Source organism: Antechinus flavipes, chromosome 2, assembly GCF_016432865.1.
Source record: "Antechinus flavipes isolate AdamAnt ecotype Samford, QLD, Australia chromosome 2, AdamAnt_v2, whole genome shotgun sequence".
In the NCBI taxonomy this organism is placed as follows: Eukaryota; Metazoa; Chordata; class Mammalia; order Dasyuromorphia; family Dasyuridae; genus Antechinus; species Antechinus flavipes.
In genome coordinates, this window is record NC_067399.1 from 507,511,841 (window position 1) to 507,537,976 (window position 26,136).

The 26,136-nt window shown below is 35.8% G+C and overlaps 1 protein-coding gene and 1 long non-coding RNA gene across 3 annotated transcripts in view; one reads left to right on the forward strand and one right to left on the reverse strand.

Annotated features, from left to right (window-relative positions):
• Positions 1 to 26,136, forward strand: part of COL5A1 (collagen type V alpha 1 chain) — a 292,321-nt gene that overhangs the window by 89,379 nt on the left and 176,806 nt on the right. For both annotated transcript variants that reach the window (XM_051980301.1, XM_051980302.1), the window contains exons 3-4: positions 1,004 to 1,217; positions 2,569 to 2,731. In XM_051980301.1, the coding sequence (XP_051836261.1) occupies positions 1,004 to 1,217; positions 2,569 to 2,731 (377 nt within the window). The remainder of the gene's footprint in view (positions 1 to 1,003; positions 1,218 to 2,568; positions 2,732 to 26,136) is intronic.
• On the reverse strand, positions 13,229 to 15,902 carry LOC127550967 (uncharacterized). The gene is made up of 2 exons (XR_007950981.1): positions 15,754 to 15,902; positions 13,229 to 13,512 (listed from the first exon to the last, which is right to left on the reverse strand). It is a non-coding gene; the product is annotated as an uncharacterized LOC127550967 (long non-coding RNA).

Consider the following 26,136-nt stretch of genomic DNA (forward strand, 5'->3'; position numbering starts at 1 on the left):
ATCTCAGATTAAATTTCTATTTCTAAACCTTTCCTGACCATGTCTGCTCATAGTACCTTCTCTTTTGATATTCCCATTCATTAATTCTTTATGTACTAGCTCTTTATATGCTGACTTCTCCATTAGAATGTGAGCTCCTTGGGTGCAAGAATTGTTTTAGTTTTCTTTGTATCCCTAGCATTTAACACAGAGCCTGGTACCTATTAAGTGCTTAATAGCTGCTTTTTTGATTATTATTGAATTGAGTCTTTAAAAACGCTATGACTGGTGGCAACCCTTTGGGAGATGTGTCTCTCTGAAGATGAGACTTGTCCTCAGATGAGAGACGCATAGTTTATTACTTGGTTCATATATTAATGTCCTTTTAGTTTGGGAGGACCTGCAAAAGCTTGACTATTGGTGGTATAGCCTTCAAGAATCCAGTCTTAATAGTAAGATTATGTGAAAGGATTTGTTGTTGTTGTTGTTGTTGTTGTTGTTGAAGGCCTAGACATTATATAATTCAATTCAACAAACAGCTGTTAAGCACCTGTTGTGTTTAGTTAGGTACAGGGGAGTTTCAAGGCACAGTTCTTGCTTTGAAAAAGCTATTAGTATAATCTAGTGGGGGGAGAAGAAAGGGAGAGATTAAGACAAATACAAAAAATCAAATGTTGCTATTGGAAATCAGAGTTGATTTACCATCATATTATTTTGGGGGGAGGGGTCTTTGATCATATGGCAAAGACCATATCTTTATTAGCTCAGGACTGATGAATTCACTATAGGCCACCTTTGCAGCTGTTATGAATCAGGTTTTATCTTGAAGATACTCTTCCAATAAAATACTGGCCTGGCCTGTCTCTAGATTAGTTCTATGCACAAGAAATCTACAGAAAAGCTTATCGTGCATGGTGTGAGCTGTGCCATAGTGTACCAAAAAGCATGGGCTACCTTTCTTGGTTCATTGGAAGAACTGAATATTTGCAACATTGAAATCTTAATTCTTTGCTCTTTGTTCCAGCTTCATCATTTCCTGAGGACTTCTCCATTTTAACCACTGTAAAAGCCAAAAAAGGCAATCAGGCCTTCTTGGTCTCCATTTATAATGAACAGGGGATCCAACAGATTGGCCTGGAGATGGGCAGGTCTCCCGTCTTCCTCTATGAGGACCACATGGGGAAACCTGGACCAGAGGACTATCCACTCTTCAGGGGCATTAACTTATCAGATGGCAAGTAAGTGAAATTTAGGATAATTAACCAATTTCTAATTTATTTTTTTCTAATTTTATTATAATTGTAAGCACTGGTTCAGCTAATTCTATTCAGTCATTGTTGAGGCATATTTAACACATTTAATAACAGCTCATCTTTATATAGTATTTAATGTTTACAAATCACTTTCCTCAGAACAATACTGTGAATTGGATAGGTGGTACAGTTATTATTACAACCATTTTATAACTGAGATCCATAATGGTTAAATCGTTTGCCTGGAGTCATAGAACTATTATATGTCAGAATCTAGATCTGACTCCAGTTTTCCAAATTACTAGTTGTTCCACCTCACTACACTGTCACAGTGAAATGATCTATGATCTTCAACTTAGCACATTCAATATATTGAACATTCTATATATGTGACAGTGTAGCTCAGTAGAAATAACATTGAACTAGGAGAGAAGAGATATGAATTGAAATCCTGGTCTGTTATTAGAAGGTCATAAACTCATGTGTAAAGTGAGAGGGTGGGATCTGATATCCTTTAGTTCTCTTCCAGAATTCTAATTTTTTCTTATTCTCTAAATACATATTCTGGGAATGTGTCAGTCCAGTGTTTGTAACTTGTAGGTCAGATCGGTGAGGGTGTTCTTTTAAGTTCCATAAGAGACAAAAGGCATTCTGGTCCAAACCATACCTTATCAGGAATGTCTTCTACACTCAGGGTGGCCGTTTCCTACTTGAATGTTCAGTTAGTGTTTAGAATAATAATGAAAAAAAATTTTTAAAAGTCTTTCTGCTAATAAGAAGATGTCACTAATTAACCTATCATCAAAAGAGCTTGTGACTTGATTTGTTTTCTCAGAAACAGGAATAGGCTGCTCTGAAGTCATTCACACTCTTAGTTGGTCTCCTTTACTAACATTACATATATTTATGGAAATGTAACTTTAGCTGTGTTGTAGATTATGTGATCATGGATTTTGAGTTTGAAGGGATCTTGAAGGTCATCTTATTCAACATCAGAAGAGATTAAATGACTTTCCTATGATTCCATAAGTGGCAAAATAGCAGAGCCAGAATTTGAACTAAGGTCATCTGACTCCTTATCAACTGAACCATGATATAGGCTGTACATAGGAAAGAGAATGGCCAGAATTTGGGTGTGAGGCAGAAAGTCTTACATAGATACTTATGACTATTAGAAATAGATATGGCCATTATAAAATATCAGTATTAATACTTAGTATAGTTCTTACTCAGGGATCCTTTAGGCATAGATCAACCCTCTCCCTCCTTACGTAGTGCATGGAGAATGCCAGCTTAAGTTTAAGGAGTTCATGAATGTTAATTTTTTTTTTTGCAGGTGGCACAGAATAGCTATTAGTGTTCAAAACAAAAATGTGACATTGGTATTGGACTGTAAAAAGAAAACAACCAAGTTCTTGGACCGGAGCGACCACCCCATCATTGATGTCAATGGGATCATTGTGTTTGGTACCAGGATCTTAGATGAGGAAGTGTTTGAGGTAAGAGGCAAAAATAAAGAATTAAGTCAGTAAAAGCAGTGACTTCTTCTAGCCCAGTTAGTATTGCCTTGTGGAGACCTACCTGCTCCTTGAAGAATGCCCTATCTCTGCTTGGCTTGTGGTTTTTCTATCATACATCTTTACATTTACTGAGATTGTTGTAGTTTAATTTTCCACAGGCTATAAATAGAATGTAGTGAGTTGGGTTATCTTAACCTTAGGCATGTTGTTAATACTATTGGAAAAGGACATTCAGATTCCTCATTAATTAGAGATATTAAATCGATCCTTTATGCTCAATGTGACTATTATCAGCCTAAGTTTCTTTCAGTTTACTAAGAATCATCCAGAATAAATTTCTCATCCACTTTCAGTGTGAGGACCTCTTTGTTGCATGAACTCCCACATGAAATGTTAGTTGTACTAGTGTTGTTGTATTAATATCCATTGACTGAGAAGGTAAACAATGACAAAATGCTACTATAAATTCACTAAAATTTTGAAATAAATTTGTGTTGTGTTAATCAGAACACTATTGACACATATTTAAAAATTGCAGTACATACGTGTTCAAGAAATGTTATTCATCTAGTTCATAGGAAATCAATTTTAAAAAAATTACAATGCTTGGAATGCCTGTGGTTTCATAGAATTCTTATAAGAGTTCTGTGACCATGTGGCCCTTGGGTTGTGGATCACTGGCGAGTTTATACTTTCCAGGACTCTGTGTGTGTGTGTATGTGTGTGTGTGTGTGTGTGTGTGTGTGTGTGTGTGTGTAAGTATGCATGTATATGTATGCATGTGTGTTTGTATGTAGGGAGGAAGTCTGGACTTATAATTTCAATGGAAAGAAGAGTCTTCTAGTGCAAAGACTTCTTTCATTGGCAGTTTGGCAACTTTTGTGTTACTTAGAGTCTTAGAAAGCAGCTTTGGGATTTGACCATAGACACATAGCTAATATATGTTACCTAGGGGTGACATTTGCATTGAGGTATCTTGGTTCCAAGACTGGATTCTCTTTCCACTATGCTGTGATGTCTCTCTATAAAGCATCAATCTAAAATCTTAATGCTATAAGTACTATCTTTTCACTGTGAATATGTCTTTAATTTCTTATCTGAAGTGTATCATTTTGGCAAGATTGTCTGGAATCTCACAGAGCCTGCGGTGGATTTGCTTTTTTGAAAAAGTTGGACACTTTCTGGGCTTGTAAGAGCTATGATGTATAGTAATCTGAAAGATCCCAGTTATCATAAGGGACTTTATTATTGTAAAAAAAATCAGTGGTGGGTTGCAGACTTTATCCTTATCCCATCATGTATATCAAGGATGAAAGGAAGATGTGTTCAGCAAGCTGAACTGCTCTAGTCGTATCTGACATAAAAGGATGCAGACTGGTTTTTCTGGACATCCTGGAATGTTAGACTGAGATCACAGTGGAAAACCTCTCTTAATAAGCACTGGATGGAACAGCTGCCAGACCAGGCAGACTGCTAATCATTTAACCACTGCTCCTGGATGATCGAGTGTCTGAGATGGGGTTACCAGCAATCCAAGCATCCTTAGCAGTGAGTCATATCCCATTCGGCTGGAACTGGGTTTGTTGCGGCTTTGTTGCTTCTTTGTGAATGGATACTGGTGATCTGATCTGCAAAGGCTACACTTAGCTGCCCACTGTGCAGGAGGAATAATACATGTGCACATTCTGTTTCTATTTAATTGGTAACAATATCCATCCCCTTGTGGGGAATGTAGCTGAATCAGCCAGAGGACATTAGGCATGCAAGTAGAACCCAATTTCAGGTATTCTCATCTTCAGCTAAAGCAATTTCTTTCTGTTTTCCATGTCCTTAAAATAGCTAACCTAGCAGTCTTCCAGGCAGGTTTCAGTTGTTTCTCGCTTTACAACTCAAATGTGGGCAGGCCTGAAACCTATTTGAAACAACTGTGGCCAACAAGACAGATCTCTTCAAGTAGAAATATTTGTGTGAAGTGTTAGGTGATGGTGGTTTGGGAGCCAGGCAAGCCATGGGGGATGATGGGCAAGCTAGTTGAATGAGATTCATGTCTATGGTTTTGGCTCCTGCTTATAGTTCAGGTGCTAGGAGAGGTATTCTCAGAACACATTTCCTCATGAGATGGGGGTGGGGCAGGTGTTCTCAGATCCTGCAGGCACTACATAGTTGCACATGTTGCTGGGGCACACCCATTGCACATGCTTCTAAAAATATTGGCTCTACCACCATAGTGACAGATGTTAGCTGGTGTGGGCATGCCCTTGTCAAAAAGGAGGTTGGGAAGGTTACAGAAATTGTCTAAGTCTTGGAATACATAACTACCAGCGATTTAGGCTAGATAAATGTGAAGATGCTTTGGCATGAGCAATAACTCTGCTTATTCATACATAGTACCCATGTTGGTCATTATAGCAAAAAGTCATACCTTAAGGTAGGAGGAATGCTTGAGAAAATCAGGTAATTTATTATTATGAAATAAAATCTGAAAAGCTAGATTACTTTTCTGATTTCCTAATGGTTAAGGAATGCCATTTTTGAGTATGTACAACTGACAAATTAGGATGGCTATACGACTAAGTCAAATTCAATGAAGGCTTTAAAGAGCAATGATAATAATCTTATTACCAAGCTTCTTTCTCTCATTTTCCACCAAAGCAAAGTTTCTTGTGAATTTCATTTTAAAATCAGAAGGAGGAATTCTAAAAAAAAAAAACAGCTTGTGAAAACTTTACTATTCACGGTGGTTGGGGAAAAAAACATCCAGGAGTCTTGTTTATCACAGTAAACTGTTATTTCTAGGTACAGACTCCAGGGTGACTAAGAACAGAGTAGCAGCTCATTGCTACAGTAGAACCTGGAAAGAGCAATTTTTGTAAACCACAAATTCTTAATGGTATGTTTGAGGTATTTTTTCTAGTGATGAAGTTTCCTGGCTGTTCAGTATTCAGTGTTGGAAAATTGGAACCGTCTTCTTAATGAAGAAAGGTGGAATGTGATGAAGCCATTAACTGCCTTTTATGTTCTTTTCAGAAAAAAAAAAAAGTGCTGAGGCTGAGTGAATTGGTTTCATAGATCTTTCCCACTACTGGGCTTCCTCAAACAAGAGTGGATTTATTTATTTATTTATTTGAGGGAATCAACCTTCTAGACATCAGCTTGTTCAAACTTACTCTCTTGCATTTAGTTAGATTTGACTAGTTAGGGCTACGGTATTGCACAGTACTTAGTGCAATGGACTTGGAATCAGAAAGGTTCAGACTTTGTCTCATACACTAGTCATATGATTTTGGCGAAATCAAAGGTCATGTAATCTTTTGAAACCTTAGTTTTCTTATGTATGACATAAGAAGGTTGGACTTCATATCCCACGACATTCTTTACAGCTTTAAGTCTATGACCTTGTGATTCTAGGGGGGATTCTTGTTCAATAGGGCATTGAATTAAATGATTTTTGAGCTTCTTCTCATATCTCTACTTCAAAATTGGATGTTCAAGGGAAGATTCTAAAAGGGAAAGGTTAGTCAAATCTCAAAGTATTTTTTAACCACTACATATTTTCATAGAATTATGGTTTCTTCTCATTAAAATTAAATTTGTTCTTAGACTATGTGGAACTGTTAGTGAGGGCTGAGAGACTCTAGGCACATTTGACACTAGGCCAAATCCTTGGCCTGTGACATACAGACTGAGTATTGTGCAACAATGGTATCTTATAATGGGGATTACCAAATGTTAGAAAGTTTGGGAAAGGGTGTTTTGATCCTTGGTGTATATAGCCTCACAAAATACCAGTAGAAAACTATTGAGAAGAGGAAGGGAAAGTCTCTCCTGGATAAAGCTAAATATTGCCCTCATGTGCTATCCAAATCCCTCAAGCAGTTTGACTCTGTGGCTTCAGTGAAGCCAGATTTTCTGCCTTGATATTTAAATACAAAGAGTGGGTAGATGTAAGGCAAACTTCAATCAATCACTCAATCAATCCAACATTTATTAAGTGCTGACTATGCACCAGGCATTATGCCAAACACAAACAAAAAGAGGCAAAAGACAATTTCTGCCCTCAAGTAGTTTACAGTCTAATAGGGAAGACAACATGGGAGGAAATATGTGCAAAACAAAGTAAAGCAAGATAAAAAGGAAATAATTAGTTGAGTGAAGAGCCTGGGATTCAGAGGGATTGTAGAAGACTTCTTGTAGGTGAGACTTTAATTGGAACTTAAAGGAAGCTAAGGAGATCAATAATCTGAGTGGAGGATGGAGAATATTCTAAGCATGAGGGAGCCATCAGAGAAAATACTTAGAACTAAGAGACAGAGTATCTTGTTCATGGAACAGGCAGGAAGCTAATGTCACTAGATAGAAAAGTACATATTGGGAGGTAAGGTATAAGAAGACTGGAAAGATAGGAAGGATTAGGTTGTGAATGTCAAACTGAATATTTTTTATTTGTTCCTGGAAGCAATAGGAAGCAAATGGAATTTACTGAATGTCTTGTGAGAGGGGGAGGGAGAAATTGGGGGTGACATGACCTGTGCTGTAGGAAAATCTCTTTTAGCAGCTGAATGGAAGCTAGATTGTAGTGAACAAGTCAATCTCTGAAGCGACCAACCTCATCTGTCTGTCAGTGCCCTTCTCCTCAGTATTATTTTTGTATCATTTGCCCTTTTGCTTCAAAGGGCCTAGTTCATATCCCCTTCCTATAGAGTTTAGCTCTCTGTTCTGAGTTTCAATTGAAGATTTAATAAAATAATCCCCATTAAAGTGTTACTTTATAAGACATAATAGATTAATAATTTCAGAAGTATTCACATTTTGACAATGGGAAGTTAATGAAAGTTAAAAAATAAACTAAAGAATGAAAACCCAACCTTTCTTAATTCAAAAGAAGATTTTCTAATGATAGAATTTTGAGCATCTCAATAGGCTGATGGAGAAAATATTTTAAAGTCTGGGGAGGTTTCTCCTATTTTTAAAGTGACATCCTATGAATAGCTACAATGCTAACCTTATTTTGTGCATAAATAACACTGGCTGCCTTCCTTAGTTGGCTTCTATGTCATTCATTCATACATTTTGTCAATGTCCATCTATTGTCAATATGTAGACATTTGGAGCACTCTGCTGGCTGTGGGAAGAGATACAGCCCCGTTCTCATAAAACTTATAATCCAATAGAATATTAAGACAAGAATAATGATAACTAATAATAGCTAACACGTATGCTACATTTTAAGTTTACAAATCACTTTATATATTATTTCATTGCTCCTCACAATAACCATGTAAAATAGATGCTGATATAATTATTATCCCCATTTTACAGATCAGTAAACTGAGCTTAAGAAAAGTTAAAGGATTTACCCAGGCTCACACAGTCAGTATTTCAGGTTTTCCTGCACTCCAATCCAGCACTCTATCCACAATGCCACTTAGCTGCCTCTAACACATAATATACACTAATTTCATTAGAAAGGTACAGTAAAAAGTGCTGGCAGTGTGAATTCTGAGAGAAAAGGTCTTTACCAATTAAAAAGAATCATGACAGGAAGAAAATACTTCCTTAAGGAAAAGATGGTATTTGAATTGGACTTCCAAATATGGGTAGATGCTGATAGATTAAGAAGGGGAAGGAGATAATTCATAGAATTTAGAGCTGCAAAGGACCTTCACAGTCATCTAGTTTGTCTCTCATTTTGCTGATAATAAAGGAGGGGGGATTAAGGAGCTTGTCCATAGCTATAAGGCAGGAGAAAGCAGAATCAAGATTTAACCCCCAAACTTCTGCTCTTATGTCCAGTCTTCATACCATTATATCTTGCTATTGGTCTTTGCGTTGTCCTGACTGCTTTCTAGGTATAGGAAACAGCATCAGCAAAGTACAGAAGGAGAATGGTGTATCATTGCTTTAGGGTATGGAATTGTCCAATTTATTCAGTTTTAAAGTGTATGAAGGGGATTAATATGAGGTGAGTTGAGGAAGACAAAGCAGCACACAAATCAAATGAAATAATAGATGCAAAGTGCTTTGAAAATCTTCAAGTGCTTTCTAAATGTTAGCTAGATGGTGGAAGGTCCTGAAGAATGAATCTTGCAGCTTTCCTGTGGAAGCATCCTTCCATTGGTACTATATGTATCTTGTATTACATATAAACATTATTTGTAATTATATTACATGCAATTATTTATATGCCTTTTCCAGAGAGAATGTAAACTCCTTGGTAGGGGAGAGGCTGGAGGAATGGAGAAAATTTGTAACTGAAAATAAAATTGAATTAAAAGAAAAAAGTACATAAAATATTTTTCATTTTTCCAAGGGTTATCTCTGCTCCTAAGTATCTCTCTCAACTTTGGTTAAAGTAGGAACCAATCTATTTTCAGTTGATAGATGTATGAGGTTGAACCTCCATCTATGTCTCAAGGTTTTTAGTCAGTGCTATGGTTTAATCTTTTATGGGAAAGTGGAATCACACATACACGTGTATGTGTATTAAATATATATTATATATATACACATATATGTATATTCATACACATACATGCACATATCCTGTACATATCAGTGTATATGTGTTATACAGTTCTTGCACTATGTGCTAAAGTAATATGTAAATATAAGAAAGGGTAGCCCAGAAGTACTTTTACCATTATCTTCTATTGTTAGTCTTATATATTGAATTGCTTGTTTTCCAAATATATATATATGTGTGTGTGTGTGTATGTATGTATCTCTCTAATTCAAATAGTACTTTCTGTTCTCTCTCTAATGCACAGAACTCTTAGATTTAAAGAATTCAAAATACTCACTAGTGAAGCTAAAACTAGATAGGGAGAATTAAGACCCTGATTTGGGTTGTTTATTAGATTCTCATTGGAACATAAGGTCATGATTTCTCAGGGCTAGTATAGGATTCAACATATTTAATCCAGTTCAATAGACATTTACTAAGAGTCTACAATATAGAGAGCAGCCTCTCATTTTATAGAACTCAAAATCTGCACCATAAATAGCTATAATACAAAATAACATGTAAATATAGGAAAAGGGATAACCAAAGTGAGATTCTTGTGAGATTTGAAGAGTGAAAAACTATTACCAACATGGAGGGCAGGAGAAAGAGTGCTGGAATAATTGTCATATCAGTTGGACTTTAAAGCATAAACTTTGTAGGAGGAAACTTAGGGTAAGGGAAAGGTAGGGATGGATTATTCCAACCAAAACAAACACTATAAGCCAAATCATGGAGAGACAGAGGAAAATGTAGAGCATCTGGGGAAAAGAGGAGGTAGTCCACTTTGGCTAATTTTTAGAATAATATGTGAGGCAAAACCAGAAAGGTTAGAAGGTTAGAAACCAAAGTCTAGAGTTCTTGAATACCATGGTAGGGGAATTTGAATTTTTCTCAATAGGCAGGAGGGAACTACTGAATACTTTTGAGCAAAGGAATGACAGTCTATTAAGGATGTTTTGCAGAGGGGTATAGGACCTGTTAGTAGCCTATTGGAAAAATCTAGGTGAGTGGCATTGAGGACCTGTCCTTGGGGTGATGGCAGTGGGAAAGTAGAAAAAGGAATAAATAAAATAGAAACCCAATGGGCAAACATTTATTAAGCATTTACTGTATGTGCTAGGCATTTAAGTGCTGGGGATACAAAAAAAAGAGGCCAAAAACAATCCTTTCCCTCAAGGAACTCACTTGTAATGTAATCAATCTAATATATGATCTAATCTAATAATATAACATAATCAATCTAATGTGATCTAATCAATGAGACTTTATAACAAAAATGCTATATATATATGAAAGGTAAAGGAAGTATAAAAAGAAAAAAGGAGAAAAAAGGAATTCTTGATTGTAGGAATTTGAGTGAATAGTCTAGCTTGATAGTGCCATTGACAAAAATGGCAAAGTTAAAATGAGGGGCAAATTTAAATTGGTTATGTTGTTTGAAGTGCCAATGAGACAGCTGGGCAGAGATATCCTGTAGCTAGTTGGAGCTACAGATCTGGAGGAGATTATTATGTGAAAAGTACTAAGCCTATATAAGTACATGCTATGAGTTAACAGTAATGACTTTTTCAGCTGATCTTCCAAAAACACAGAAGGAACTGATCTTGGCCTTTCCAATGACTTTCCAAGGTCCTTTGGATTATCCAGCAATATAATGTGAAATTTTCCCTTCCTATCTTGCCAAATAAAGTGTAGAATATAGCTGTGGTTGTCCCTAGTCTGTTTGCTTCACATAGGTAGTTGGAAGAGAAGGAAAAGAGTGGTATAATGGAAAGAACATTGGATTTAAAATCTTAAAATGACTTTTATGCTTGGCATTGCAGCTTACTATTAGTATAATCTTGGATGAAATATTTTACTCCTCTGTGCCTATATGTAGAAGGAAGGTAGGGTTTGAAGTAAGGATCTCTAAAGTTCCTTTTAGCTTTTGAATGGAAGTTCCTCATTAGACTATAAGCTTTTGGCATGTAGAAATTCATCATATTTAGATTCCCAGGTTTTGGCATTGTGGTTGACATATAATAGGTATTTAATTAAATACTGATTGAGAACATGTATATATCACATGTTATAAGAACATGTATAAAATGGCTAATTTCTGAATGACTATAGTTGAGACCAGAAGATAGTTCATTGGAGGCCAAGGTCAGAGAGTTGGATAGTGAGGCAAGAGGTGGCTCCTTGCCACTGAAGTAGAAGGGAGTATTAGAATCACCTATTTGGTTTGATCTTTTATGAGGATGGGGGGGATGGAGAAATCAAGATAGGGAGAGTACATAGAGAGAGTACAGTTTGGATGAGGTGGAGCCAGTAAATTTCTGGGCGGGGAGCCAAATCTGCTTTTAAGCTGTTGAATGTTTAAAGGAGTAACAAGACCAAACAAATGATAAACTTAGGTTTTTTGAGTACAAATTCAGTGTCCTGCAGGAAATATAATGGCATTCAATTGAAATAACGGTTCATCCTTATGTCTTCTCTCATTTAAACATCAAAAAAAAAAAAAAAAATGAAGTGGCTGTGGTAATCCCAGCTTTCCTTTTTCCACTGGCCTAACTTTTCCATTGACATATTCTTTCCTGGAATTTCCCTTCCCCAAGATGGGATTTGAGGAGGGGAACAAATTGCTGAAGAAGCAATTTCTGGCTTCTCCACTCTGATGAACTTGAATTTTCTTCCATCCATGAAAAAGTCCTTTTGGAACAGAAATGGGCTTGTTCCAAGATATTTTGAAACCATTGCCTAAAGGCAATGTGTGTGTGTGTGTGTGTGTGTGTGTGTGTGTGTGTGTGTGTGTGTGTATCCCAGTAGTATTTTAGAAAGAGCATTAGGTTTGGAGTCACCTGGTTTCAAATCTTAGTTCTGATTTTTATACCCTAAGAATTCTAAGGTAAGACATTTTGTCATTCTAAGCCTCAGGTTTCTCATCTGTCAGATTTTATATCCAAGGACATGGCAGCCCAGAGAGATGAAATATCTCACCCAAGTAAAATGTGGCAGAGCCAATATCAACATCCAACTTTTATGTTTCAAAATCCTGTGTCTTTCCATTACTCTATATTACCTCTGCTGCTCTCTTCGAGGGTAAACCTGTCTCCAGTTACCCCAATGAAGTCTATAGACTTGGGAATGAAATGATATTTAAAGTCATTACCTATTTTAAGTTCAATGGCTTAATATAAATATGCAGTTATGATATGTTTTTAGTATAGTATAATTGTATTATATTATACTGTAACATAAATATTCACATAAAGAATATCAAGTCACATTGAAATGGCCCAGTGGCTAGAGCCCTGAGAATGAATTCAGGAAGACCTGAGTTCACACCCTGCTTTAGACATTTACTAGCTATGTGGCAAATCATTTCACTTTTCTTAGCAAAATTTCCTCTTGTAAAATGAGGAGATTGAATTTTGTGACCTCTAAGGTTGCTTCAAGTTCTAAACATATAATCTTATAACATATACATTTATAAGCGCATATACAAATATTTTGTATTTTGTATAGACACAAGTCTATATGTGTGTGTATTAATGTGTTTACTCTCATGTATGTATTTCTTTATATAATACACACACAAACACATACCATAGTATAGATGGGAAAGACTTGAGGAAAGCAATTACATTTCTGTATGAAGGGGAAAAAAAGATATCCTTTCAATGGAACATTTATTTACTATGTTTTTCTCAACTTCTATACTGTGTTGTACATTTGAAAACCTAAACTTCTCTGTCAATGTGAACCACAGACATATGCAGTAGGTTTTTTTTTTCCCCACTATCTTGGAAAACTGCTGAAAAGAGAGAATGAATTTATAGGGCTGGCAGCCTGGGCAGCTCAGTGTGCCAATTCTGATTTCACCTCCTTTGCTGCTGAACCTTTAGGAGCAAGCACGAGGAGACCATATTACAGCCCCATGTCTATAATATGGCACGGGGTGATGGAAAATGAAACACATGAAGCCAACACCTTTCTGGATTCTTTTATTAAAGATGTCTCCACGCCCCTTAAATCTCCTATGAATTTATGGCTTTAATAGGCAGTTTTTTCCTTTTCCTGGATCCATGATTGTTTTTTTTTAAGGCAGCCTTGCTAGTGGGACCAGCATACTTGGAACATAAGGAGGGGTTTGCTTGGGGTTCAGTTACCCTGGAATCATGGCCCGGTCTTGAATGTCTGCCGCCATGTTCTAGTCTGCTGCTGGAAGATTAATGGTGAGGTTTTCTGCCCTGTTCCAAGCAGTGCTATCCATCTACACAAAACCAAAACATAAGCTATTGGCTTGGCTTTAATGTTCAGGATCACCTTACTGCCCTGTTTCCCAGGGAAAAGAACTCAACTTGTCAGCATAAAGTACCCTTCCTTGCCAGAAGGCACTGGAAAGACCTTTACAGGCTGTTTGGGCAGAGTTAGGACCCATTAATCTGAGACTGGAAGCAGAGGTAAGGTGACACATTGGAAAGAATGCTGAAACCGGCATCAGACGGCCTATGTTTTAATCCTGATAACCCCACTGCCCATGCGATCATAGGATATCATTTAATTTATCTAGGCTTTTACATGCCTATAAAATGCATAGGCAAGGATGGATGACTTCTAAAGTTAATCACATAACAAATATTTATTAAGATCTACTACTGTATGTCAAACATTATGCTAGATGTTGGAAATATAGAATCTATAGTTGATGGAATAGGAAACTAAAGAAAAATAGAGAGAAAAGAACCTGAACTCAAAGGGTTTAGTGAAGGTGTTTAGCTAAGGAAGCATGAATGTATATAGAAATATACAAAACAGATTTTTGGGGGGCAAAGGACTTAATATCTGGGGTGATCAGAAAAGGCCTCATTAAAAGATAATACTTGAGCAAAAATGTGAAAGATAGTAGGAATTCTGGGAAATAAAGGTGAGGGGGAAGGGCATCTTAAGCTTGGGGTACATCCAGTGTATACTATGTATGAAGAAGAATAAGACAGCAAATTTGGCTAAACTACAATGAACGTGAAAAGGAATAATGTATAATTATCCTGGAAAGGCAGTTGGAGTTAAGTTATAAAACACTTGAAATGCCAGGCAGAATACTTTATATTTGATATTAAAGATAAGAGGGAGCCACTGGAGATTGTGGAGTTTGCTGGGGGATGTGTTTAGATTTGTGTTTTAAGGCAATTGTTTTGATGACTAAGCAAAGGGTAAGTTTCAGTGGTCCGTTTTTAACTCCCAAATAATGACATTAGGAGATTTGAACTACAGTTGGTGAGAAAGGAAACAAGTTTCCTATGGGAAGAAAGCAAATGCCTCACCCTGAATTATTGCATCAAGTAGAAAAAGTTACATTTTGAAAAATTTTGTATGGATGGGCTTGTCCTCTTGACCATTCCTTGGCAACAGAATAATGTGAACAGCTCTTCTTCCAGCAAGGTTAGACTTGGAAAAATGGTTATGATCCAATTAATTTCAAGGAAATAGGAATATTACAAAATGCTTTGTAGACAAAGACTACTTAAATCCATACTGATTATGAAAAATGCACTCAAGGTGGATTTTTATTAAATTAATTTTGCAAACTAGGTTTAATTAATATAAATGAAAAGCTTAGTTTGAGATTCTCTTTTAGAACCATTGGAGTATCAGTTGCCACCCAGGCTAAAATAGGTGGCAGGAACTTGGAATGTATATGGCTTCTTGGGTTTGGGTAATTCTCTAATGAATAAATTAGAATGAAATCCTTGGCCAGATTAAGGGATATGGAATCATGGGCAGAAGGAAATGTTGAGGAATCTATAAAAGAAAGATTTAGAGGAAAGCTAAGGATACCTCACTTTCTGGGAGCTAAGCTATTCATATAGTGGACCCTAAAAATGGTGTGGTCTGATGAGACAGAAGTATGTAAGAATGAAAATACTTTATAATAGACAGGATTGGGGGTAGCTGGAAAATAAATATCTATTAATTTTTTCTAATAAGGGAGACTGTTCTATAGTCTCATATTAGAGGAAAATTAATCTTTTAGAATTCTGGCTCTTTTCTATAGAGTAAATTGACACAGAAAGTAATAAAAGTTTACCCCTGCCATTTAGCTGGCAAAAAAACATAGGTGATCTGACTATTCACCCTTGGTCAGGGAAAGGCAAGAGGAGCTTTTGCAGAAGAGATCTGCTTGTTAGATAAAGCATCGTTATACTTTCAATTGACTGCTTAATTCAGTTTCTCTTGTTGAATAGTCAGCAAGGGGTTCGGCGTTTGTTCCATGGAAATTGTGAGAAGTTGAATCCTGTTTCTCAGCCCAGATGGAGATGACGTAATGTTGGAAACCTGTCCTTTTCTAATGACATCATGCCAGGGTTTACAATGGATTTTCTGATATGTAGGTCCTGGGGGAAATATCAAACCTAAAGGGTTTAGAAACAGAATGTGCTTTGCAAAGGTGACCCAATGCACTAGGAAAATAGTGAAATGAAGCAAATCAGAGAGTGAGCAGAGGCGTGCTTACCATGCAATGTTAGACATCCTTTTGCAGCTGAAGCAAGAAAATTGGATAAACAGCTTTGTTGGCAAGGAGAATGTTCCAACTGAAGCCTTGGCAAGCAGGATGGACAATCCTAGCATGCGATTATGAAGGGTAATCTCAGATGAAGCAGACCTTGCCTGGGAAATGAAGAAAAAGTTCACCCTTGGTGCGAATTTGGGAATTTTGTTAGTTAGGACAGTTTTCTTTTCTTGGTAGTAACTTGAGCTGCGGGTGCTCTGGCTAAAGGCCTTTGTAAAAGCTATGTTCTTGGGAGGTGCTGGAATTTTAGGGAGCCCTTCACTACTATGCCATGCCACCAAATATATCTTTATAATGCCAAAAGTCTGTCCTCAGGAACTCCCACAGTTACTCCCATAGGTTGAAGAGGACTGGGATGGGATTGGGGGATAGAGTTAGCTGAGAACAGCCACACTTTCTTTTTCCTGAAGCTGGAACCAATAGTAAAATGGAATAAAGACTATATGAACAGAGGATATTAGAAAGATGATGAAAGGAAACAAAAGATAAAGCAGAGAAAAAACAACAGACTAGTGGAAAGAACATTAGACTTATTTATATTCAGAAGATTTAGGTAAAAATTGAAACTTTGCAACTTACTATGTATATTTCCTTTCTCTAAGCTTCAGTTTCTTCATCTGTAAAATGAAAATAAGAATATTGCATAAAGACTATAAAGTGGTTATTATAGTCAAAGGAGACAATAATATATATTTAGGACTTTGAAACTTAAAATGTATAGAAATGTCACATATTATCATTACTGCCTCTAAGATCCTTTCCTTCACTAAGAATTTCAGCCTGAATGTTTTTCAGATTTCTCTGTCATCAATTACTCTGTCCAGCTGTAGAATTCTATATCCTCACAATCTGGTCTTCCAGATAGCTAGGAGAAAAAAATAACCAAGTGTCTAGTTTGTGGACCCTTGATTTTCCAAGTCAGTTGGTTACCCAGTGGATGATGTACAGAATTTGCAGTCATGAAGACCAGAACTAAAAATCTGGCTTCAGATACTAACTAGCCATGTGACCCTAGGAAAGCCAATTAATCTTTGCCTTAGTTTCCTCAACTGTAAAGTAGGGCTAATTATAATATATTTCCCAGGGTTGTTGTAAGCCTCAAATGAGATCATATTTGTAAAATATATAGCTGTTTCCTTCCTTCCACTAACATGAAAACCTATGACAATTCCAAATATTAAACATTGTAGTTCCAACATTTACTAACAATGTGACTTTGGCAAATCCCATCACTTCTCTGATCCTCCATTTGCTCATCCTCTGATATGGAGATGATAATATCTTATTACTTGCCTTTCAGAGGTGTTTTGAGGAAAGTGCTTTATAAACTGTAATGTGCTAAATAACAATTCTATTGTTAATATTGCCACCTCATTTTAGCTTACAAAAACCTTTTCTCCCAACAAACATTTTTATGCTATCAAGCAGTAGTCTCCAGGCAGAATGAAGGCAGAATGAGGAAAAGGGGGTTGAGAAAAAGAGCCAAGTAGAGCTCAAAAATTTAGATACTCTATAATGAGAACTCATCTGCTAATCCTGATCTCAAAACCCTCAGCAGATAGTAGGTTATTCAATCTACAATGCCTCCGTGAGGCATTTTACAGAACAGTTTGAGCTCCATCTCTATCTTAATGTTTTGTTAACTGAGGCATAAGGCAAATGAGATACCCAATAATGTTGAGAATGCAGACAGGAGTAGCTTCCTTCTCTCTCCCTTTTCTTTGTCCTTTTTCTCTTTTTCTTCCCTCCCTCCCCCAGTCTTCTCAGTTATCTTATTGACCTTAGAACATTCCCAGACCATCAGTCACTTTATTCATCAGATTTTTTTTCTTTGATTCCCTTTAAACAAAAAATCAAAACAAAGCCAAAATGAGAGTGATTTTTATTTGCTGTGTGGTTAAAACATGTTACTTTACACACTGGTGTTACTGTCTGGCCTATTTTAGATTGTTTCCTTGCACAGAGTCTTCTGAAAGAAGGTAAGAATGGATGAAACAAATGGATGAAACACATGTTCACTCTATGGGCCATTTTTCAAAACTTGATTTTGGGTGGTAACCCAGGCCCTTTGCCAAAATCCAGAGGGAAATTGTAGTCTACACCAGATATCCCCAGTGGGCCAATGCAGGTGGCTGTCTTAATGCTTTAAGAGTCTAGCAGAGTTGGATGTATATTGTCATATTAAATACTTTGCCCTGAGGAAGGAATTGGAAGAGGGTCTTCCTAATGAGTTGTACAGAATATTGGTTGGAGGTCATTTGACTTTTTCACCCTGAACCATAGCTTCTACAATCATGGAGAAAGAATCTTGGAAGGAACTATCATTTTCCATGTTTTGCCCTTTCACTCTTGTGTTTTGGGAGATCCCTGATTATTGCAAATACAGTCACCTAGTTGTGGCCAACCCCAGGTGCTTAAGGTGGGGGGAGGAAATGGTGATGGTTTTTGAGTCTAGCATTAAGACAAAGTAACTGTTTATAGCACTAATGTTCCCAGAACAGGAGCAGTTTATTCAGTTGCTTTATTCTCTTCTGTCATTTTCAAGATGAGCTCCTGTGTATATACAAGTAAGGATTGGATTATGTGACTACTAAAATCCTTATAAGAGCAAATGAGAACCAGCAAAGTATGTTTTGGTAACTCAAGAGATCGTTCAATTTCATAGGCATTTATTAAATCCCTATGATGTGCAATCCTATGAAGGGAGCCAAGAATGCAAAGATAGAAACACGATTTTTGTATGCTAAAATGTACGTTGTTAGTGTGCTGTGATATCAAAATCACTTTGAATTATTTCATATTTACTTATCTGATCATCTCCTACTCCCAATATTATGTAAGTCCTTTGAAGACTAGGGCTACATCATTTTTGTCTTTGTATCCCTCTAGCATAATGCCTTGTACATAATATTTAACACATATTTGTTGGTTTTAATTAAATATAAAAGAGTCTACCTTTTAGAGGAATTAAGATTGTAGTCTGAGAAAATTCTGCTTTATGGTGAACAAGATAGGGATACAGATTTTCATCTTTATGAACATAATTCTATTTCATTGTCAGCTAAGAAAGCAACTATTTATAGATAATCAAAGAGCCAGTTTGATGCATTGGATATTGCTGAAATTGGAGTTAGGAACATTTGGGTTGAAATCCCACCTCAGATACTTATGAACTGTAACATTGGATAGATCAATTAATCTTTCTGGGCCTCAGTTTCCCTTTCTGTAAAATGAAGGGACTGGGTTCAGTAACCTTTAAAGTTCCTTCTACTTCTGAATCTGTGATCCCATGAAAGACAAAGAACTTCATATCAGAGTGAGATGGTGCAACATACAAGAAACACATTAAAATTGAGGTTGTTTAGAGCCACACGAGCAAACTCATTTGTTCTTATCTTGACCATATTACTGAGGCTGTGTTCCTACCATTTTGTACTTTCTGCAGGGGGGAGCTGTCTTCCAGGCATTGATGATTATCTTGAAGTTCCTCCATGCTTGCTTTTCTGTCTTCTGTAACTTATCTTTGAATTGTGCTGATCCCTGGGATGCAGCCAGGCATGAAGTCCTTACTTACTATGATGTATCATGTTACTTGCTATGATGGTGATGTAGGTGTGAAATTTAGTAATCTTGCATCATATGAACTGTGAGGAAACATGATCCTGACCATTCCTGAATTATCAACTGGCTGGTGGCCACTGGTGGGAATTTGACTGGAATGTGAAACTGCTGTATGTTTGGGTATGGAGGTTATAGATTTTTAGTAAATGGAGATGAAGGCAGAGAACAAAGTGGAATGCTGTGCATGTGAATTAGTTTAGGACTCATGACAAATTTACTTTAACATGAGTTAATGGTGCTGTATATGTGAAAGACTCATTATCACACCCCACCTGTACTTTGAAAACCTTATAAAATGACTTGGCAAAACTTTGGCAAGCATTTCTCTTTTTTTCCCATCTCTTGGGGGTGAATCAGGGAAGAAGAATGTCCAAACAAGTGTTCAGATTTTCATTTAATTTATTTTGGCAAGGAGAGCTTAGGAAAGATGCTGTCCTTCGGCTGTTTTTTTTTTTTTTTTTAATGTGAAATTCCCCAAACAGCAACTAGCAGAGAAATGTTCTGAATGAAAAAAATTGCTTTAAATTTTTTTCATTAGCATTTATTTTTCTTTTTTCATTCTATCCCCATTGGGAAAAAAAATAAAAATCTTTGTAAAAGATATGCATAAACAAAATAAATTCCCAATAATGATTTTTCTTTCTTTCTTTCTTTCTTTCTTTTTTCTTTCTTTCTTTCTTTCTTTCTTTCTTTCTTTCATTTATTTTTAACACACATTGCTATATGTGTCATGTTGGGAGAGAAAAATCAGACTGAATGGAAAAACCATGGGAGAGATTAAAAAGAAACAGAAAAAAGAATTAAATATGGCACGTGTTGATTTACATTCATTCCCCTTAATTTTTTTTCTGAATGCAGATGACATTTTCTGCCAAAATCTATTGGGACTGCTTTGGGTCACTGAACTACTGAGAAGAATCAAGTTTTACATAGTTGATCATCATATTTCTTGCTGTTACTATGTACAATATATTCTTGGTTCTGCTGCTTTCACTCAGTATCAGTTCATGTAGAGTTTTCCAGGCCTTTCTAAAATCAGCTTGGTTGTCATTTTTTATAGAACAATAATATTCCATTACCTTCATATACCACAACTTATTCAGCCATTCCCTAATTAAGAGCATCTACTCATTTTTCAATTCTTTTTAACCCAAAAGAGCAGCTACAAACATTTTTGTACAAGTTGATTCTTTTCTCTCCTTTATGATTTTCCTTTATGGTACTACTAGGTCAAAGGGTATGCACATATTTTGATGGTCCTGTGGCCATAGGTCTAGATTCTCTCCAGAATGGTTGAATTATTTTACATCTCTACCAACAATGTATTAGTGTTCCAGTTTTCCACATCCCCTATATCCCATTCCTACATCCATTATCTTTTCCTGTCCTAACACTGGCCTTTCTAAAAAAAAATATGTCTCATTCCACATCTTGGAGATAAGTAGATTGTTCATCATGAGTTCTCTGGAATTGCAGTTTGTTATTGCATTGCTTAGAATTTTTAAGTCTCTTAAAGTTATTTATCTTTACTATCCTATTGTTATTGTACTTACTGTTTTCCAGATTCAACTCATTTCATTCTGCAAAAATTCATATAAATCTTCTCATGTTTTTCTGACATTTTATTGTTTCTTGTGGATGATACATTCCCCAAGTGATAAAGTCAAAGAACATGAACAGTTTTCAAAAGAAGAAAGCATATGATGAAACCATATAAAAACCCTCTAGATCACTAGTAATCAGAGAAAGGCAAATTAAAGCATCCATGAGATTCTATATCATATTCATCAAATTGACAAGATAGACTTAAAAGGAAAAGCTGAGTTTTGACAAGGTATTTAGATCAGCTTTCTGGGCACTGAGACAGTCCCTTGGTGTGAAATAAAATAGGTAATTGTAGGAATTTGATCCAAGTTCTGGTTTTCTAAGTTTTCGTCAATTCTCCCTTCTCTGGGTTAGCCTCTTAGATATGTACCTATAGAAGCAGACAGCTCTAGGCAACTGTTCTGAATCTTGCCACGTAAAATGTTGAGTTTTAGAAGTAAAGAATTTCCTAATTCATTTTTAAAACCCAGATCATTAGATCATAATCTGTTCTCAACTGTGAGACTTCTCATGAAGGGTTCTGTTAGAACTGTGTTTTGAATCTAAGTGAACTCTCAAACCTTATTTTTCTTCTGTTCTGAATCACATTTTGCTGATGCAAAAATGGATGAGATTCAGTTGTCTGAAGTGCTCAGGTGAAATAAGAGTAGATATTGGCTTTATCCCTCTCATATATATTCAAATATCCTTCTTTCCCTTTGCTAAATAAAATCTTATCCATCATTTAAATATCAGCTGAAGTTCCTTTCTCCTCTGGGAAAACTTCCTTGGTTAGTCTCTCTCTAACTGTCCATTTACCATTTCCTTCAGAGAACCATAGAAACTAGATGTAAGACACTTTTTTTAAGATACAATTTTACTAACAAAACATCTAAATAAACTCAATAAACTAAACTCAAATTCTTTCCGAATTCTCTTTTTATCTTTGTTAACATACACACACATATTTGCATTTTTTTTTTGTATGGCTAACCATAGAGTGTGGTAGAAGAATCTAACACTTAGAAGGTAATTAGTGGCCAGAAGCATTCTTGGTAATTTAAATAGATTCATAGATGGATGAATGGATAGATAGATGCATACATACATACATATATACATACATGTATATATTTAGTGCCATCTCATTCTCTCATTATTTTAGTTGAATCAGCTTAATGGGTAATGACTTTCTCAAGATTACTCAGGTATGATTAGAACCCAGGAATCTTGATTCCTAAATCAGTCCTCCTTCCCCTATAGCATGTTGCCTGGCTATGTGAGTGTGTAAAATTTTGTTTCAGGTTCTGATTTGAGTTATGCTCAGTATAGATATGCAGAGATGTGCTTGAATCAGCTTGTACCAACTCAGGACAACCAATTATTAAATTTACAGTATGAGCATTTACACTTTGGAAATTGGCAAATGCTACAAATCAGGACTTGATTTATTGTTTTGTTCATTGTCCAGACTTAAGAAGGTAAAGGAGAAAATGTTAATGATATGAATTTAATTTAAAAGTGTGTCATACATGCATTTGTTTTTCAAGAGAGCTGTTGAAAACCATTTACCAGTGCATACCCCCTGTGTAGTCATAGAAGTTATAGTTATAGTTATAGTATAGATGGAAGGGACCTTAGAGATCATCTTCTATAATCATCTCACTTTGCAGATGGGGATATCATAGCCTAGAGAGATTGTGACTTAAACTATATCACAAGACAAGACTGGAATCGTGAAATTGTTTTTCAAATATAAGTCTTTTGGTTACAAATCCATTTTTTTGTTATTGTATTTTTTTTTGTTTTTATTGTATTATCTCAAGGAGTTCTACAAACACAGTAAACATGTATTCAGACATTCAGGATTTGAATTTTGGCTTTGCCATTTACTAGTTACATGACCCCAAACAAGTCCCTTCTTTTCTCTTAGGCTCAGTTTCCTCATCTGTTAAATGAGGGCAATTGTATTATCCAACCCAGAAAGTTGTGCAACTCAGATGAGATAATGTGATTATTTTGTGATCCTTTAAGCTTTATATTAATATATGCTATTGTTTGTTTGTGTGTGTGTGTGTGTGTGTGTGTGTGTGTGTGTGTATGTGTGTGTGAGAAACTGCTTACCATTGTATCTTTGGATCTTTTATAGGTATTTTTCATTGCCACTGTGATGTTAATCACTTGAAGCAAGTTCTCATTTCTATATGTGAAAGGGAAGATTGGTGAATACAATATAACTTGCAGGAAATACACATGTACATATATGTCTATAATATATATGTATACATATCCATATGCAAAAATGTAGCATTATAACTTACCAAAATATGGTATATTAGTTTGTAGCAAGCTTTGTCTGTTTCCATTACAAATAATGGAACCTCTTTCAGCAAGTGGTTTTTGCACCTAATCTTGATCTATATACTCTGATGTTTAATTGTACTACCTTCAATTCAACAATCATTAAATCACTACTGTGTACAGCATCTTGTCCCAGTTGCAAAGGGATGTGAACAAGTTTAAATAAAATATAATCTTTGATTCAATTTGAGGGGAGCATATAATTAGCTCACTATAATGCATGACATGGTAAGTGTGTTACAAAAATGTAAATAAAATGATATATGAGGTCCACGGGTCAGGAAGGGAGATAAGGGAAGACTTTCTTCAGATAGAGACATTTGAGTTAGAACTTAAAATGCCATAATCTGAGTAGTTATTTCTAACTTCTGTTGTTAAAAATATGTTTCAGTACATCCGTTTTCTCTCCCTCTGCTGACAAAAACTATGTCTCTTCTGTTCTCTCTACCTAGAGAGTCCTATCAAAGGCAGCGAGGTGGTATAGTGGATAGAAAGAAGATTATAGAGTCAGGAAGACCTGAGTTCAAATACTGTCTTAGATCCTTACTAGAGTTGTAATTTAATCTCTCTTTTCCTTATGGGGATACAGTCTCATCTGTAAATAGTACCTACCTCACAAGGTTGTTTTGAAGACTAAATGAAGGTTAAATGAGTTAGCATATGGAATGTGTTTTACAAACATCAAAGCTAGATGTTGTTTTCATGGGCATATTTAAGTTAATATAAATTAAACTGCATGTACTGGGTGAAAAAGAAAAACCCCAAACCAGAGACAGTGGGCATGAAATCATAGATTTCTCCATCTGGAGATACTTCAGTGGTATATAGTACAATCCACTCATTTTATAGACATGGAAACCAAGGCCCAGGAATGTTAAATGCCTTGCCTAAGGTCACACATGTAATAATCATCAGATTCAACTTTGGGTGCTATATTTTAAGAAAGATACTGACAAGCTAGAGTTTAGCAAAGAAAAGTAATTGGTATGAATAAATGATCTGGGGTGGGGACCATTTCACATAAGAAAACCTAATTAGGTTGCTGAGCTTGGAGGAAAAAAAAGAATGACTTACAGGGAACATTTTAGCTATTGTCAAGTATTCCAAGGGTTGTCATATGTGAGAGTATTACCTTTTTTTTACCCACAGAGGATAGAAATAGGAACAATAGGTGGAAAGATAGATTTTGGCTCATAGTGAGGAAAAACTTAATATTAACAAAAGCTGTCCAAAAATGAAATGGGAATGATTGAGGTGGGAGTAGATTCCCCTTACTAAAAGCCTTTCCAATAGAAGTTAAATGTCCATTTGTTTGGATTCTTGGACTAATGACCATCTTAGAGTATATGACTTTTGAGATCCCTTCTAACTTTGAATTCTGCGATTAAAAAATCCCTATCTTTCCAAGATAATGAGGGCTTTTTGGCATAAGTAGCACATATCAACTATCTTTGCTGAATGAATTATTGAGGTAATTTTGCTTCTTTTTTTTTGCATTAAGATAAACTCACTTAAATCCTTTTCATATTTCAAGGTGAAGTCCCATTGTTTATGGAAATTTTGCTGAATGACTCTAGGATTCCTTAATTCTGTGAAATCCAAGAGCCTTTAGAGTCTACCTAACTTATTGGGCACGGGGGAAATGAGACCTTAGGCTGGCATTGAGCTCTTTGTGTCTTTCACTCTGCAATCTCAGAGCCTAGAAAAGTACCAAACTCCTTGAAGTCAGAAGCCCTGACTGGCATTACAGCTAGAGAATGAGTTATATATGTTTAGAAGATTCAAGGTATAAATTTATTTTGTATGACTATTATGTGTTACAAAGTGAGACTTTAATTTAGCCAAATGGTTGAAGATAGGAAGAAGTAAATAGGTAATGATAATAATGCAAAAATAAAGGACAAAAGAAGAAAAAGTTATTGATGAAATGTTAAAAAAAATACAGAAAAGAAAGCAGGAGAAAGTTCAGAAATAGAGTCAGATAAGTAGGGCACTATTGGTATTACTGTGTAAAATTTAATTTACATTAAAAAAAAAACCTAAGATATATGTGAAAAATTTCATGGTTTCATATACAATCTTCTTTTTATGTTATCTATTTAACAAATTCGATATTTGTTGATGTTTAAGTTTATAATTTATTTGAAGAAAACTTTAAAAATGAGTAACCAGAAAAGCCCTAATCTTAACTTCTTCATGCTGTGTGCTTTTAGGAAAGTCATTCAAACTTTCTGGGTCTCAAGTTTTTATTCTTTTTTTTTTTTTTTTTTTTCCTTTTCAATTTTATCCCTGGGCCATTTCCTCAAATATGGCCTCTTTTCTCAATTCTGTTCAAAGGTTCATTAGTGTTCCTTTTTAATGTGGTATCACTGTTTACTCCCTTTAATCCATTTCTAAGACTACTTAAAAAAAACCTGCATTGCCCAGCTCTGATCATCTCATTGTCCTGCTGAAACATTTCCTTTGGCTGCTCATTGCTTAATGAATGATAATTTTCATTTAAGACTCTCCCTAAATGGAGCTCTTTATCTGGACTCCATAAACTTGTCACCAGACTGCCCAAAAGGTCTATAATATCAAAAAAGTTCAGAATGGTTAAGTCTGTCTTCAACCTATCTTTTTCAGCCCCTTCACAGAGTCTATGCTCCCAACAAGTTGAAATACTCACTTTACCCTACATTGTGTATCTTCTCTTAGTTTTTCTCAATTCAATTCAGCAAACATTTATTAAGACTCTACTGTGGCTAAGGCTTTATGCTA